The sequence below is a fragment of the Lutjanus erythropterus genome, chromosome 21 (genome assembly GCF_056507025.1).
Source record: "Lutjanus erythropterus isolate fLutEry1 chromosome 21, fLutEry1.hap2, whole genome shotgun sequence".
In the NCBI taxonomy this organism is placed as follows: Eukaryota; Metazoa; Chordata; class Actinopteri; order Lutjaniformes; family Lutjanidae; genus Lutjanus; species Lutjanus erythropterus.
The window spans coordinates 3,846,502-3,861,041 of record NC_139337.1 but is presented as its reverse complement, the minus strand read 5'-3'; the positions used below and the strand labels follow the sequence as shown (position 1 = coordinate 3,861,041).

The window sequence follows — 14,540 nt, the reverse complement described above, 5'->3', positions numbered from 1 at the left end:
ACTGTGACCGGATTGCTTTAACTGTAGCACAGAACTGTGCTGCTGTTCAACACAGTAACACTACACATATTGTACTTCAGCAAAAACAACAAACTCCTGTATCTGACACCTTTCAAAACTATGACAAACACAGTCAACTGACAACAACTGACAAATCAACTGAGAGGCATTCTTGATTTCAACAAATCCAGTGGTGGAAGTAACGATACAACCATGAGCGCTTAATTATCGGTAAAAGTGAAGATGCAAGATCAGTGACAGGTGAGAGGAGGTGTGGCAGGATTTCTTTTTTTCTATAGTAATGATAAAACATTAAAAAAAATATGTAAAAGCAGTCTGAATTAAACTAAAGCTCCTCCTGATTTCTGCACAAACTTTACATTTTAGATTTTGTCACCTCAACTCATTACCACCCTCCACTGGTTAGTTCAGTGGTTCCCAAACTTTTTCTGGCAGGCCTCCAATCAGACGCTGGAAAAGTTCACTCCCCCGACCCTGTACTTATTATTAATCATTAACAAAAATCAGCAAAGCAGGTGATTAAAAAGGGATCAGAAAGCTCATTATTTCTCCTACATCAATCATATTCATTCAACTTTGTTCTGTCTGTATCTCTCCTCTGGTCATCGACGCGCCCCCTGCAGTGTCCCGCCCCACAGTTTGGGAACCACTAAGTTAGCTGCACTATTTTAGTGGGAGAAGACTGAGGGAATGTTTGGAGATCCATTTTAAAAATTTAGATTTCTCAGTAAAATAAGTGCTTGTAGGTGGATCAGATATAAATTAAAAAAAAATAACACTGACTCATAACACTGTTAGCATTATTTTATTCTTATTCAAAATGTTTGATCATTTTTGAAAAGAGCTCAATCGTTTAAAAATAGAAAGTTGTATGATAAAAAAGTGGGAAAGTCTAATAGTAAGGCTACATCTGCTCTACTTGCACAGAATACAACAACATGAAACTACTACTTCAGTAAAAGTATCAAAGTAATCGTACTCATTCTGCAGTCATATGTCTCTTGTATATCTCTCCTGATCTATGTGACATCATTAGATTGTTCATACTGATGCATCAGTGTTAGAGCAGCGTTTTACTGTTTCGAGCTAACTTCAAGTACTTTATCTACATTTAGCAATTTTAGTCCAGTCAGTGGTTCCCAGCGTGGGGGTCGGGCCCCTCCAAGTGGTCCCCAGATAAGTCTGACAGGCCGTGAGATGATTAATGTGAGAAGAAAGAAGAAAAAACAAAGTTCTTCTCTCTAATCTTTGCTTTTTGGAGGCAATATTAGATTTTGCTTTTTGGGTCTCAAATGTATCAAGAGGCCATAAATAGGTCGTGCTTTTTGGATTTAATCCTCAAGAACGTGTTGTATTTTATATATATATATATTTTTTTTTTTTTCAGTAAATCTGCATTTATTGTCAGACAATTGAAGGGATATTAAAAGTAGAATTTTCCCCTCTTAAAGTGTGTGTGTGTTTCTGTGTGTATATAAGGAAAAAGGGGAAATAAAAACATGAAAAATGATGTTGAAAAGTGTGAAACTGTGAAACATTACCTTACCGATTTTTTTCTTTCCACAGTATTTTGCACGTTAGTAAGAGCACTGTGTTCTTTTGCGTAGGATTTACTGTATGTGCAGTCAACATGTAGCTGCAGCAGAGAACTCATTAGATTTAGAGCTCGCCCAAGTGGTCAGCACCTGTAATTACATGTAATATCACCAGTAGAACACTGGGAAACCTCAGCTGAACTAAAATCTGCTTTTATGTTACTCAGATAGCCTGTCCTTATAGTAATAAATTCAGTAGTAGTAGTAAATTCAATTCTGTTCTTGGAGACTGTATCTGCATACAGAAAAAAATGGCCAGTGACTGAGTGGCAACTTTGTCACATTTACGCAGACATGACAAAAATCCACACATTCTGTACTCAAGTAATAGTAAGTACAGAAAAAAAAAACACTAGTAAAGGTGGAAGTACTGATTCAACTTCTTCACTGCAGTAAAAGTGAAAAAGTACAGGCTGTGAAATGTACTTAAAGTATAAAAGTACAAAGACATCCTCTGAAGGACATTTCTACTGACTGTTTCTGTGCAAAGCTGATTGAACCTCAGCTTTTCTCCAACAGTGTCCCTGTCTGTCTGCTGTCTTGTTCCATTTTTTACATGTTCCTACAGTGTTTCTGTCTTATTGTGTTTTCTCTGTCTTTTTATGTATTTTTAACCCTTTATGTCATATTTGGTTTTCTACATCTTTTTTATGTTTTTACATCATTTTTGTCTTGTTATGTCTTTGTGTTGTTTTTGTTTTGTTACGTATTTTTTGTTTTATATCTTTTTTGTCTTGTTGGCTTGTTATGTCTTCATCTTGTTATGTCTTTTTTGTCCTGTTATGTCTTATACTGTTTTTGTCTTGCTGCACCTTTTGTCTTTGTCTTGTAGTCATTTGTCGTTTTTTTGTCTTATGTCTTTTACATGGTATTATATAATTGTCTTTTTGTCCTATTACATCATTTTTACCTTTTTATGTCTTTTATATAGTTTTTGTCTTCTCACATTTTTTTTATGTAATTGTTGTCTTGCTACATCTTCGTCTTCTTATGTGTTTTTGTCTTTTGGAATTTAAGTCATTTTTCTTTGGTTATATCTTTTTTTGTCTTGTCTTTTTTGCTTTTTACATTGTATTTGTCTTTTTACATCTTTTACATCTTTTTCTCTTGTTAGGTATTTTTTGTTTTGTTAAATCTTTTATGTTTTTGTCCGTTTCATTTTGTTATGTCTGTTTTGTCTGATATGCACTGATGAATACATAAAGAAATCATCTTTTCTATGTGTTATTGTTCCATTCATTTAGGTTAAAATCTTGATGTTGTCAATGTGGTACACAATAATGCCAAAAAGCAAAAAAAAAAAAAATCTACAATTCTCCTCAAATGCATTAAAACCAAAATAGCAAGTCTGTTTTGAAAATGTACGGAATAGAAAGTACAGATATTTGTGTTTAAATGAAGGAGTAAAAGTAAAAAGTTGTCAGAAAAATAAATACTCAAATTAGGTACAGAGACCTGAAAAATCTACTTAAATACAATAAGAAAGTATGTGTTCTTAGTTTTGTACTTTCCCACCTGTGCATAATGAAACAGGTGGAGTGTGAGTCATTCCTACCTTGGAGAAAGTGTTCATCTGCTCTTTGTTCCAGAGGATCTGCAGCATGCTGGCACAAATCGGACAACAGGCTCCTGGAAACAGGTCAGAGGTCAGATTATTTCAATACAACGTCCACAGATGCTGTGGACGTGTCAGGAGGAAAGAGCCTTTTGTCATTTTAACACAGTCTTAAAATGGTGATTTTCTGTCCTGTCAGCTGTGCACTAACCAGGTGGGGTGACGGGCTGACAGCCTGGAGCGGACAGAGGAGGACAGGGGATCACGCTGCACGCAGAGTCGGCGGGGGCCACGTCGGACACGGCCCCGACGGCGTGGCAGGTGCCCTCGTAGTCCACGGCCACGCGGTCAGAGAAGGCGTCACACACCGTGTTGTAGGTCTCACCGTTATGACCACAAACCTGCTGAGGCTTCCTGCAGGCCTCCTGAGGACAGATCACAAATTAATGTACAAACTGCACATGCACACACACGTCTGCTTACTTTACAAACACTCACATTCTTTTTCTAAGCACTGAATCATAGGAATTCCCCGGGAGGGCAAAGTCACCTGCCCTACTCCTAGGCTTCCGATTGGCTGACCCTGATATTCTTACCCTAACCAATCACTCTTCATGCCTAAATCTAACCTACCCAACCAACAAAGGCAAGGAGGACTCACCAGTCAGAGGCAGATCAGGGCAGCTCATGAATTTGCCCTCCTGGGAAAAATTTCAAGGCAACATACTGCGATAGAGTTTTTGAGTTCTGAGCCCAACTCAAACTTAAGTTTTGAAATAAACTAAAAAACTGTGTTGCCAATCTGTTATCTTGAGTTGATATCATTTTCATTTGTTCTTTAGATAAATTTGGATCTTTTTGTTTTAGAAAATACAAAAAAAATCCCTTGCCCTTTGTGATAAAGCCATAGCTCATAATAAATTTTGCATAATAAAGCAAAGTGTCTTTTTATTGTGACCAGTCCACCTGCTCACTAATATAATTCAGTTTTGAACAAATCTGAAATAAAATAAAGCTTTTTCATGCAACTCATGAAAAATATGAGCAAAAACAAAAGTCTTGCATTTATATTTTTGTTGCGTTTATAATGCTATATTTCATATGAGTTTTTCAAACTTCATGTTGCATATTTTAATTATCTTAATGCAAACAGCTAACATGACAGAGAGCATTAGAGCTGCATCTAACAGTCATCATTATTGATTAATCTGTTGATCATTTTCTTGATTATTAATTAGTTGTTTGGTTCAGAAAATGCTAGAAAGTGGTGAAAAATGTAACTCAGTGTTTCCCAAAGCTCAAGACAACATCCTCAAATGTCTCATTTTGTCCACAACCCAAAGCTGTTCAGTTTAATGTCAGAGAGGAGGAAAAAATATTCACATTTAAGAAGCTGAAATCAGAGGATTTTTTCTTGAGAAATGAATGAGTAATTGATTATTAAAATAGTTGGTGAATCATTTAATAGGTGGCAACAGTTGAAGCTGCACAGTATGTAAACACAGGCGTTACCAGTACTAATTAAGGCAGCATTCCATTCAGGTCAAAAAGAGTCAGGGTGCTGCTATTGTGCATGTTGTTTTAGTGGAAAGGCTCTGTTCCACTAAATGGAACAGGACCTTCATTGGTGCCACTGGTGCTGCCTGTGTTTATCCTACAGTCCAGCTGCTGTGAAGAAGGTGCAGGCACTACACAACCAGAATCAAGCTGCTGATTTAATTTGGAACTTTTCCTTTCAGAGGGAGCATCAGGTTAATACTGTCTGTCCATGACCGCTCTGTCCTCTGCCTCACACTGTTTACTCTGAAGGTAGCAGCTAACTACGAGGATTATTAAACCTTGATGGAGGACTGCGCTCTGGTGAGTGCTTTTCATGCTTTTACAAGACTGAAGGCTGGACACGGAGGTCAGTGCTGCACAGACACAGGGGAAAGAAAAAAACAACAAAAGAAGCAACAGGCAGATGTGCCATTCTTCAGCACTGGGACAAATCATGTCCTAACAAAAAGTACCAATGCTCTGATTCCAGATTTATGTAAACTATGAAACATTTTGGTTTGCTTTTGCTTTTATTTTAATTCACAACTTCAAACAATTAAAAAGTGTGTTAAAATCTTTATAATCAACATTGTTTTAAAATGGATTTTTAATGAAAATGTTGACCCTTTAAAGTTGTGTCCCAGATTTAAGTGAACTCCTTCAGGTTTTTACAAAAACATGATTTAATCAGGCATAAAAAGGGTTAGCTATACCCTAAGGACTCCTGTCTCACCTCCAAAAATATGGCTGAGTGCAGAATGAAGACAGTAATCGGTCCCTGAGTGGAGCTCTCCTGTGGAACGTACCTGGCAGTGGCCCATGTAGGCCAGGGTCTTCCCAGCCTGCTGCAGCTGGCACACACTGGGGTGGACCAGCCCGTCGGTGTCACAGGCCGGCTCCACGCTGTTCTTATCGCAGGCCGCCGGCCGGCCGACACACTCGTACTGCGGGCAGTCTGACGAGTCGCTCAGACACACGCGATATTTCGGGACACACCTGGAAACACACAAAATACTCCTTTTATTTGCTCTGTTTATGTGGCTCTTATTTTTATCATATTGTGACATATGATTTCATATTGTTTATATTGTTCCATTTTTTTGGGGGGGGGGGGTGTTATATATATTGTTTTTTTGTTTTTTTTTAAGATTTCCTTTTGGTTAAATTGTTCCAACTGTTATATTTCATATTGTTTATATTTTACATATTTTGTAAATATTTCCTTTTGATTATATTGTTTTATTTTATTTAAATTTTATTTATTTTATATTGTTTTTTTTAATATTTCCTCTTGTTTATACTTTTCTATTTTTATATTTCTTCTGGTAAAGTTATTCTTATATTTTGTAATTTTTTTGTTTATAGTGTACTTGTTTGTTATATATATTGTTTTTTTTTTGTTTGTTTTTTTTTAAGATTTCCTCTTGGTTAAATTGTTCCAACTGTTACATTTCATACTGTTTATATTTTACATAGTTTGTAAATATTTCCTTTTGATTATATTGTTTTATTTTATTTACATTTTATTTATTTTATATTGTTTTTTTTAAATATTTCCTCTTGTTTATACTTTTCTATTTTTATATTTCTTCTGGTAAAGTTATTCTTATATTTTGTAATTTTTTGTTTATAGTGTACTTGTTTTTATGTTTACTCTGACAAAATTATTTTTATTTTTTCTTTTGTCTTTCCTATTGTTTCTATCATTCCAATTTTTTAAAAATCCTATTGTTTATATTGCTTGTTTACTTAATTGTTTTTTTAAAGCTTCTCTCTATTTTGCTGTCCACTGTGGGACTAATAAAAGATTTTTTTTATATCGTGTGTATGTGAGCAGAGCAGCTGAGAGTCTTCAGATCACTAACAGTGTGTGTGTGCAGTGTGAGCATTAAGCTCACATATGCACCACACACACACTGATTGAGATAAACAGCTCACATTTAGGAGAATATTTTGGTATAAAGCCGCAATAAAAGAACAAAGCAACAAACAAACCCCGCTCTGTCACCATAGCAACCACCTCGTCTCCACACATACCTCCACTCATTAGATGGTGTGCATACAGTCTTTGAACAGACAGCCAGGAAAAAATAAAAAACAACACAAACACATAATGACAGTTTGTGCTGTAGGATAACGGACGTCATCATGCGGTGTGAGAGAGCGTGCTAGATCTGCTTTGTTTGTGTGTGTCTGTGTGTGTATGTGTGAGTGTGTGTGAGTGTGTGTGAGGTGGGGGTGGTCTACTCAGTGGAAAAATGAATAAAACTCTTACTGGAGAATAAACCCGCTCACACAAAGCTTTTTATAGTCAAACATTCAACATTATGTGGACTTAACATTTAAGGCATTGAGCTTCATCAGTAGCACTTTAAGTGTACAATAATGTGCTACAGGTCAATCCTGGGAAACAGGATTTCCTGAAATGCCCATCCAAACCATTTCCGAGGAAATATAATAACGTGAAAAAAAAAAAAAGTCTTTAAAACACACGTCACATGGTTGTACTCCTCCGCATCAAGACAAGTTTACGTCCATGACTGTGTAATATATGTAGTGAAAGATTTTAATAGAATGTATTAAGTGTATTTTTTTCCAGTGAGAAACATGCTGTTTTCACTTACAGAGTATTTTAAAAGAGAAGTACAGAACATTAAGGCTTTCCTTTGGAATATCCAGGACCTCGTGCATCAGCATCTCCTCAGATTGTATCACCTTAACAGGATCGCTGTTTTCCTTGATGTTGTAAATCTTGACGTTGTTCTGTTGTGATTTTTTTTCAAGATACTCCTATCTACTCCACGTCTCTTTCAGAACTGGTTTCAGTATTTTTATTACCTCCACCAGAATTATTTCTCGCTCCTCTTTATTCTTTATTTGGATCCCCATTAGCTTCCACAAAGTGGTCACCAGTCTTCCTGGGGACCACTCAAAATAATAATTAAAAGACATTCATTTAAAACTGTACAGTTTCAATGAGACAATGAAATTCAATAACAGCCCCAAACCCTGTGTGTTGTCCACACTTTCTTCTCTGCTCTCAGCCCTCTCAGTCGTGCGTTGTAGCTCATATTTTTGTTACCTGATCTCATTTTTTTAGATCAACTAAATTCTCTGGGTTTTTTTGTGATGTGTCTGATGTGATTTCTTTCAGTATTTATTTGATGTGGGACTGTTCTGTGGCTGTTTGTGTCTTTACTGCAGGTACTCCTGTTTTTTTTTTTTTTTTTTTGTTTTTTTTTTCTTGCTTTTATCTTGGTCTCTGATCGTATCAGAACATAGATTCGCTCCTTATCAAGACTGAACTGAGTCACTTTCATCATATTCGGCTCAGAAACTCATTTTAGTCATTTTTAGGCTGAGATGTGAGGGGAGATGAACACTCCGGTTGCCGTCCTCTCTCCCTCACTAAGTCCCAAGTCTCCAACATCCAACATCTTGTCTCAGCTTCATATCACGACTTTTAAAACACCAAATGACTCGCTTTAACAAATTTTGTTTGTTCATAACATGAAAAATTGTAATATATTCCTTCCCTGTGAGACCGTGACTGATCTCAGGTACAAAGTCCAAGCTGCAAGCACAGTTTATATTATCTTCATTCTAATTTTGTTTTTTTTGCCTTAATAATTATTAATACAAGAGAATAAAAGCAGTCAGGTGAGGAACCCATATTTGTCTTTGTTGCATTTAGTGTGAAATCTGACCAGTGTGTTTTGACTGTAGCTGGTCGATAACGCTTCAATTTCCTGGTCCCATAGTTTCATAGTAAATGGCTGATAATCACCAAGTAATATATTTGAAATTTCCTAGAAGTTACCCACAAATTACCTACAAAATTATCCCAAAATTTCATGGTAAATATGTGATAATTGGCAAGTATCATAACCGCGATTTCTTAGAAACACTTGCACATTTTTGCTGGTGATTTCTGGGTAAATTCTGAGAAATTTCAAATACTTGTACTTGCTAATTATCATGGTCTTAATCATGACATTTGGGGGTAATTTGTAAGAAACTTCAAATATATTACTGTTAATTACTACTTATAGAACATTGAATTATGGGACCTGGAAACTGAAGTGTTACCAATGTCTCATTTTTGAGAATATATATTGTGCTTTACTTCCATCCATCTATTGTTCGTAACTGCTTATCCTGATGGCTCGGGGGGGCTGGAGTCTATCCCAGCTGATGCTGTGTGAGAGGCGGGGTAAGAGAATGGACAAGCCGGCAGCTCATCTCAGGGCTGACAACTCTCACGGCAATGTAGAGGTAACAATTAACCTATTTTGCTGCATGTCATTTGGACTGTGGGAGGAAGCCGGAGAACCCGGAGAGAACCCACGCAGACAGGAGGAGAACATGCAAACTCTACACAGAAAGGGCCTGCCCCAGCCACAAACTCCCCAACCCCTCAGCCGGCTGGGGTATTCAAACACAGAACCTTCTTGCTGTGAAGCAACAGTGCTAACCACTGCATCACCATGCACCATTTATAATATCTTTACGGCTTTACCTTCAAGTCAGACAGCCCTTTCTGCTGGGAAACTGAGGCTGTTATATAAGACAGGAACAATCCCTTTAAGCTACTGTCAATGAAACTCACATCAAAGGTAGCCTGTGGAATTTTTTTCCTCCACCACTGGTACTGTGGAGCGATGTTTGTGTGAATGCACACACTCAAGGACACACACGTTGCATACATGAGCAAAGTGATATAAACTCATCGACACGGCACTGAACCAACAAAGACGAAGGAGAACACTGCAAGCTGGCCAAGTATTAGCAGAATTATTTGATTTGCAGACATTACAAGAGAGGTAACATATTAAACATGTTTATCAGGGATGTGTTTGTTGACAAGACACATTTATCAGACAACCAGGAGCGTGAGGGACACGGCTGTGTCAGATTACTTTGAAATGTAGTCAGTTACCGAAAGTCTGACTGGAAAAAACTGTTTCCTATGAACTTTTATGATTAAACTGTCATGTACAGGCTTTAGCAGGTGAGATTAAGCTCGGCTGCTAGGAGGTGCATGTTGGGCAGTTTTAGTAATTAACATAATGGGCCAATTATTTACCAGAAAATGGATTTGGATGCCTATGATTTTGCTTTTAGTAAACTTAAAAGGAGCAGAATGTTTTATAAAATACGGTTAAAAAAATTATGACGAATGATGTCAATGGTGAATGGATAAATTTATGTGACTGTTATAAAACTGTACATTAGTAAACCTAATTAATGTCTCAAATGCTCAAATTAAGTCTCAAATAAGGCTTTTCTCCCATGTTTTTCATCACATATGATGTTACTAATGATAATATGCTGATAAAGGCATGGCAATGGGGCTAGACATTTTTTTCTTATATTTCATATGCACTATTTCATTATGCAGTATTTCACCTCATAATTAAATTATTTACATTAAAAAAAAGGTTTGTTATAGCGCCACCTTTATGTTTTTCGCAATCTGGAAAACAGCTTAGCATAGATTCAAATTCTTTCAGTCAATCTTCATATTTTCTCAGTTAGTCTTCTGCTTTAAAAATGTCAACTTTAACGGCTTTATGACAGTTTTATCAAAATTCTATTTCAGTTAGACCAATCGCCCTGAAAATAAGTCAGGATCATCTACAGACTGCTGACTCTAAAGTTATCAAAGGAAACCATTTTGAATTTACGTGTCAAGCAATTTTTATCAAAATAGCTAACTCTTTAAAATGTGCAATGACTGCAATGATATATCAATCTGAAAGTCGACACATGTTTACTAAGCTTACATATTCAGGCACACTCCATTTCACCTGTAGGGTGCACCATGAATGCAAAAACTTTATATCTCTAATTGGCTCTAAATGGATTTGTGTAATAAAATGATTTTGCTTGATCTTGGATTCTGACTTAGTTGATGCATTCATTTGAAAATCATTGTAATGAATGATTAAAGTAAACAAATCTAAATTTATAGACAATCAAACATTTAGGACATTTGCTAAGGTCACTGCGACCTGTGGTCAGTTCAAAAGTCCATCACTCTATATTTTTCAAAATATGCTAAATCAATTAACATTTTCACAAGTCTTCAAAGCTCTGAAAAAAACTCCTGATATAGCCATGTCCTACGTGACTGCAGCAGGTGGCAAGTGGGTTTCTCTCAGGCACATACAGTATAATGACACTCAATGACCTCAAGGTGATGATGTATAATCAAATTTACATTTTTGCATTTCCTCTGCTCTAAAGTTTTAACATTTTGCAATTTTTGAAACCTGCTTAGACCCTGTTAAAACCTACTTTCAGGTCTTGTTCATCTTGAGTTTGTATCCTTTATGTTTCATTTTTTAATCCTTATTTTCCACACTTCTATTTTGGCGCAGCATTAAGAGCCTGCTGTTCACTGCAGATATTACTCAAAACAGAGAAAGTGACGAACACAGGCCTGTCTTTCATATAAGCAGCTGAGATAAATGGAGGATCAACAGAAAGCATTAAGAGCTGTTGGTGTTTGAATATGTTAGACGGGTGGATGTGGGGGGTGATGATGATCTGTGAATGAATGGAATGACAAACCCCTTACTGATAAGGCCTCGTACCCCTGCTTACTACAACCACAGTCGCCTGAAACAACACCCCGGCTGTCACTCAGATGGAGGGGGGGTGAAAAAGAAAGAGAGGGAAATGTTGTGGTGAGTGTTCCCTGAGTGTTGATGAGTCGGTGCTCAGTGTTCCCAGCAGATACAGTGTTCACACTGTACAGCTGAACCTACCTCTGGTTTCTCTGGCAGGGTTTGTTGGAGCAGGGGTTACTGAGGCGGCACAGGCCGAAGACAAACTGGTGGTCCTTGAACCCCATACAGCGAGCCACACAGGCACTGGGATAGGTCCGCCCGTTAGAGGCACACACTGGGACGAAGCGGTCCGGACAGCTACAGGGAAGACCTGGAGGAGGACAGGAGGGAGGCAGGGAGGGAGAGGACAACTAGTGTGAGTGAGTCATGGCACCAGTTGTGATGTATAGGATTACTGGAGTACACTGTAGGCACTGATGCGTAGTAGTCGCCAGTGAAGCTGTCTCAAACCGTCGGCTTTAAAGGAAGCCTACTGTTTAATATAACCTGGGTTTTATTATAGTTCTGGACACAAGTCAAACTTTTAAATAGCATTCATCTGAGCAGTGATGTATCAAAAATGTCTGCTCAACAGACTAGAAAAGTGGGTCGGACTTTCTGGCACTGTGCTAAATTGATCTTATTTTACTTACAAGACGGGGATTACTTTGTGTCAACTAGCAATTATGAATCTGAGCAAACAAAAGTCACATGTGGTGTTCCTCAAGGATCCATTCTTGGGCCTCTTCTATTCAACATCTACATGCTCCCCTTTACCCAGATTAGGGAATATCATAACATCTCCAACCGTACTTACACAGATGACACACAAGTCTACATAACAGTGTCACCTCTTGACTACAGTCTCTTACATTTGCTAAATACATGCATTGAAGAAATCAGTAAGTGGATGTGCCAGAATTTTCTAAAACAAAATGCAGGAAAAATGGGGATAGGTGTTTTTGGCCCCAAGAGCAATGATTAAAAGTCAGTGCTCACCTTGACTCCATGACACTGAAACCTACAAATCTTGGTGTAGTTATGGACTTGGACCTACATTTCAACAGTCCTGTACAACAGTCCAACAGTCCTGTTTGAATTGCTGAGTGTCTGAATGGAGCTTGCCTTGCCTACTTATCAAAGTATGTGCTTAGATCCCAGAGCACTTGTATTTCTTGCCTCTTGGGACCTATATTTTGCAATGTTGACATTTTCCCAACTCGCAGTATTTTCTTTGGCGGCAGTAGCTCAGTCCATAAGGACTTGCTTTGGGATCCAGAGGGTCAACGGTTCAAGTCCAGCATGGACTATTAGTATATATGTATGTGTGCAGCCCCCTCATTCTGACATTTCTCCGATGCATGTCTATAGGTCCTGTCTGTGCATGTGAGTCTATTTCAGGCCTGTGTGTGTTTAAATTGCAACAGAGTGAAAAATGTGATTTCCCCTGGGGATTAATAAAGTATGCTGCTGCCTTCTTCTTGTTCTTCAATCAATGATAAGAGCTGTAATAAAACCCAATACTTCAAGAGTAATTCTGTTATTTTTATTCTTGGGCCTGATTTTTACATATGTTGTGTTTTTCACTCACACATCTAACACAACAAAAACACTTTAATTTTTATCAGTGTAGCTATCTGCACCAACTCCATGTTTCTTATGTCCAAAGTGCATCCGATAGGTGTAAACATGACCTGAAGCATTTATTCAGACTTCAAGACTATTTTTTGAACAATATATGAGTAAATGCAAGACTGGTGTGCAATAAAAAGCCACTGGAAGCATATTTTAACCACATTTTGTAACCTTGGCAGAGCAGATTGTGCTCCACAGCCAGACAGCAGCTCCCTCTGCTCTGGTTTAATCCAACAGACCCTCTCTTCACTTCACCCAGCAGCTGGTGAGCAAGACACTGGAACTTCTTGGACTTTCTCTGCAGTGTTTTTGTGCGCAAACAGTACATTTACTGCGACTAGACAACTTTACTGCTAAACTTTAATCCCTCTGCTCTGATCGCCAACGCCTGTCTGCTCTGAACCCAGCAACAACCACTCTCTTTTTCTCATCCATGCCCACTGTGTGCTCATGCATTGTGTTGATGGAATAGACCAGGAAGATTCACACATATTGGAGAAAAACTGCAGACTGCACAGAAAGTTTGGCTGCTCATTTGCTGCTGGATGCTTTGAATTGCTATATGGATGCTATATAGACAGATGTGTAGTCATGTGTGTTTGATGCTGACATTACATCTGCAGTATAGACAAGGGTAGTAGTAACAAAGAGTTTTGGAATAGGTCTGGTAACCTCAGCCAGCAGTCGCAAAATGGACTACACTGGCTGCAACACAATGATTAGGAGCAAATGTACATCGTCAAAGTACGTCCACTAAAAATTCTTGTTTTGCCACAATAATCTAAAAACAATATGGAAAGGATCCCTACAGAGATAGACCTTTTCAGACAGCACTCTGGCAGGGAACAGAAGCCGTTATATCACTCTCTTCAACCAGACTCATTTGACAAAAATAATAATTCTTCCTCTCAGAGCACAGGATTTGCTGGTACAGCTGCTCTGCTTTATTGTTTGACTTTGGTGTCTTAACATGTTAGTTTGGATATGAACTAACTTTTTAAACACAGTACTTCAACACATTACAATGATGACAGACAGGTGCACAAATGGGATGTGACAAACAAACACACACACAGACGGACCAGTAAAGTGTCGGCGGTCCTCGTCGGAGCTGTCGTAGCCGAGACATTCTCTTGTGGAGCAGATTGTGTCACCAGCGAAGCAGGAACATGTGTGACATTCAATCCTGAAAGACGTCCCATGGCCTGGTGATGACAAACAACACACAGAATGAACACATGAACAATGATTGACTGTATGTTTATAGTGGAATGATTATGATACATGGAAATGGTGTCATGGGAACACACACTCTGACTGTGTAAATCCAATGTTGTCACATACAAGTTACCCTTTGGCGTCTGGGTGAGACGTTGAGGGGTGTGACAAATATGTCGGTATTTGATGGTTTGGGATGAGAACAGGTTGGATAAATAGATAAGAAACAGCATGATCCAGTATCAGTATGAATATGATATACAGGGCACTACTAGCGCTTGACCTATTACTTGTTATAGGTGTCAAGGATGATTATTAATCGCCTCATTCCTACATGAGAGTAGTGATTTATTACGACCATTA

At 38.0% G+C, this 14,540-nt stretch overlaps 1 protein-coding gene across 1 annotated transcript in view; it reads right to left on the bottom strand.

Moving 5' to 3' along the window:
- The window catches only part of reck (reversion-inducing-cysteine-rich protein with kazal motifs), a 122,956-nt gene that overhangs the window by 25,432 nt on the left and 82,984 nt on the right, over positions 1-14,540 (bottom strand). Inside the window, exons 15-19 of the mRNA XM_084746960.1 lie at positions 14,042-14,164; positions 11,484-11,655; positions 5,517-5,706; positions 3,383-3,596; positions 3,172-3,245 (exon numbers count right to left, since the gene is read on the bottom strand). Coding sequence (XP_084603086.1) covers positions 3,172-3,245; positions 3,383-3,596; positions 5,517-5,706; positions 11,484-11,655; positions 14,042-14,164 — 773 coding nt within the window. The remainder of the gene's footprint in view (positions 1-3,171; positions 3,246-3,382; positions 3,597-5,516; positions 5,707-11,483; positions 11,656-14,041; positions 14,165-14,540) is intronic.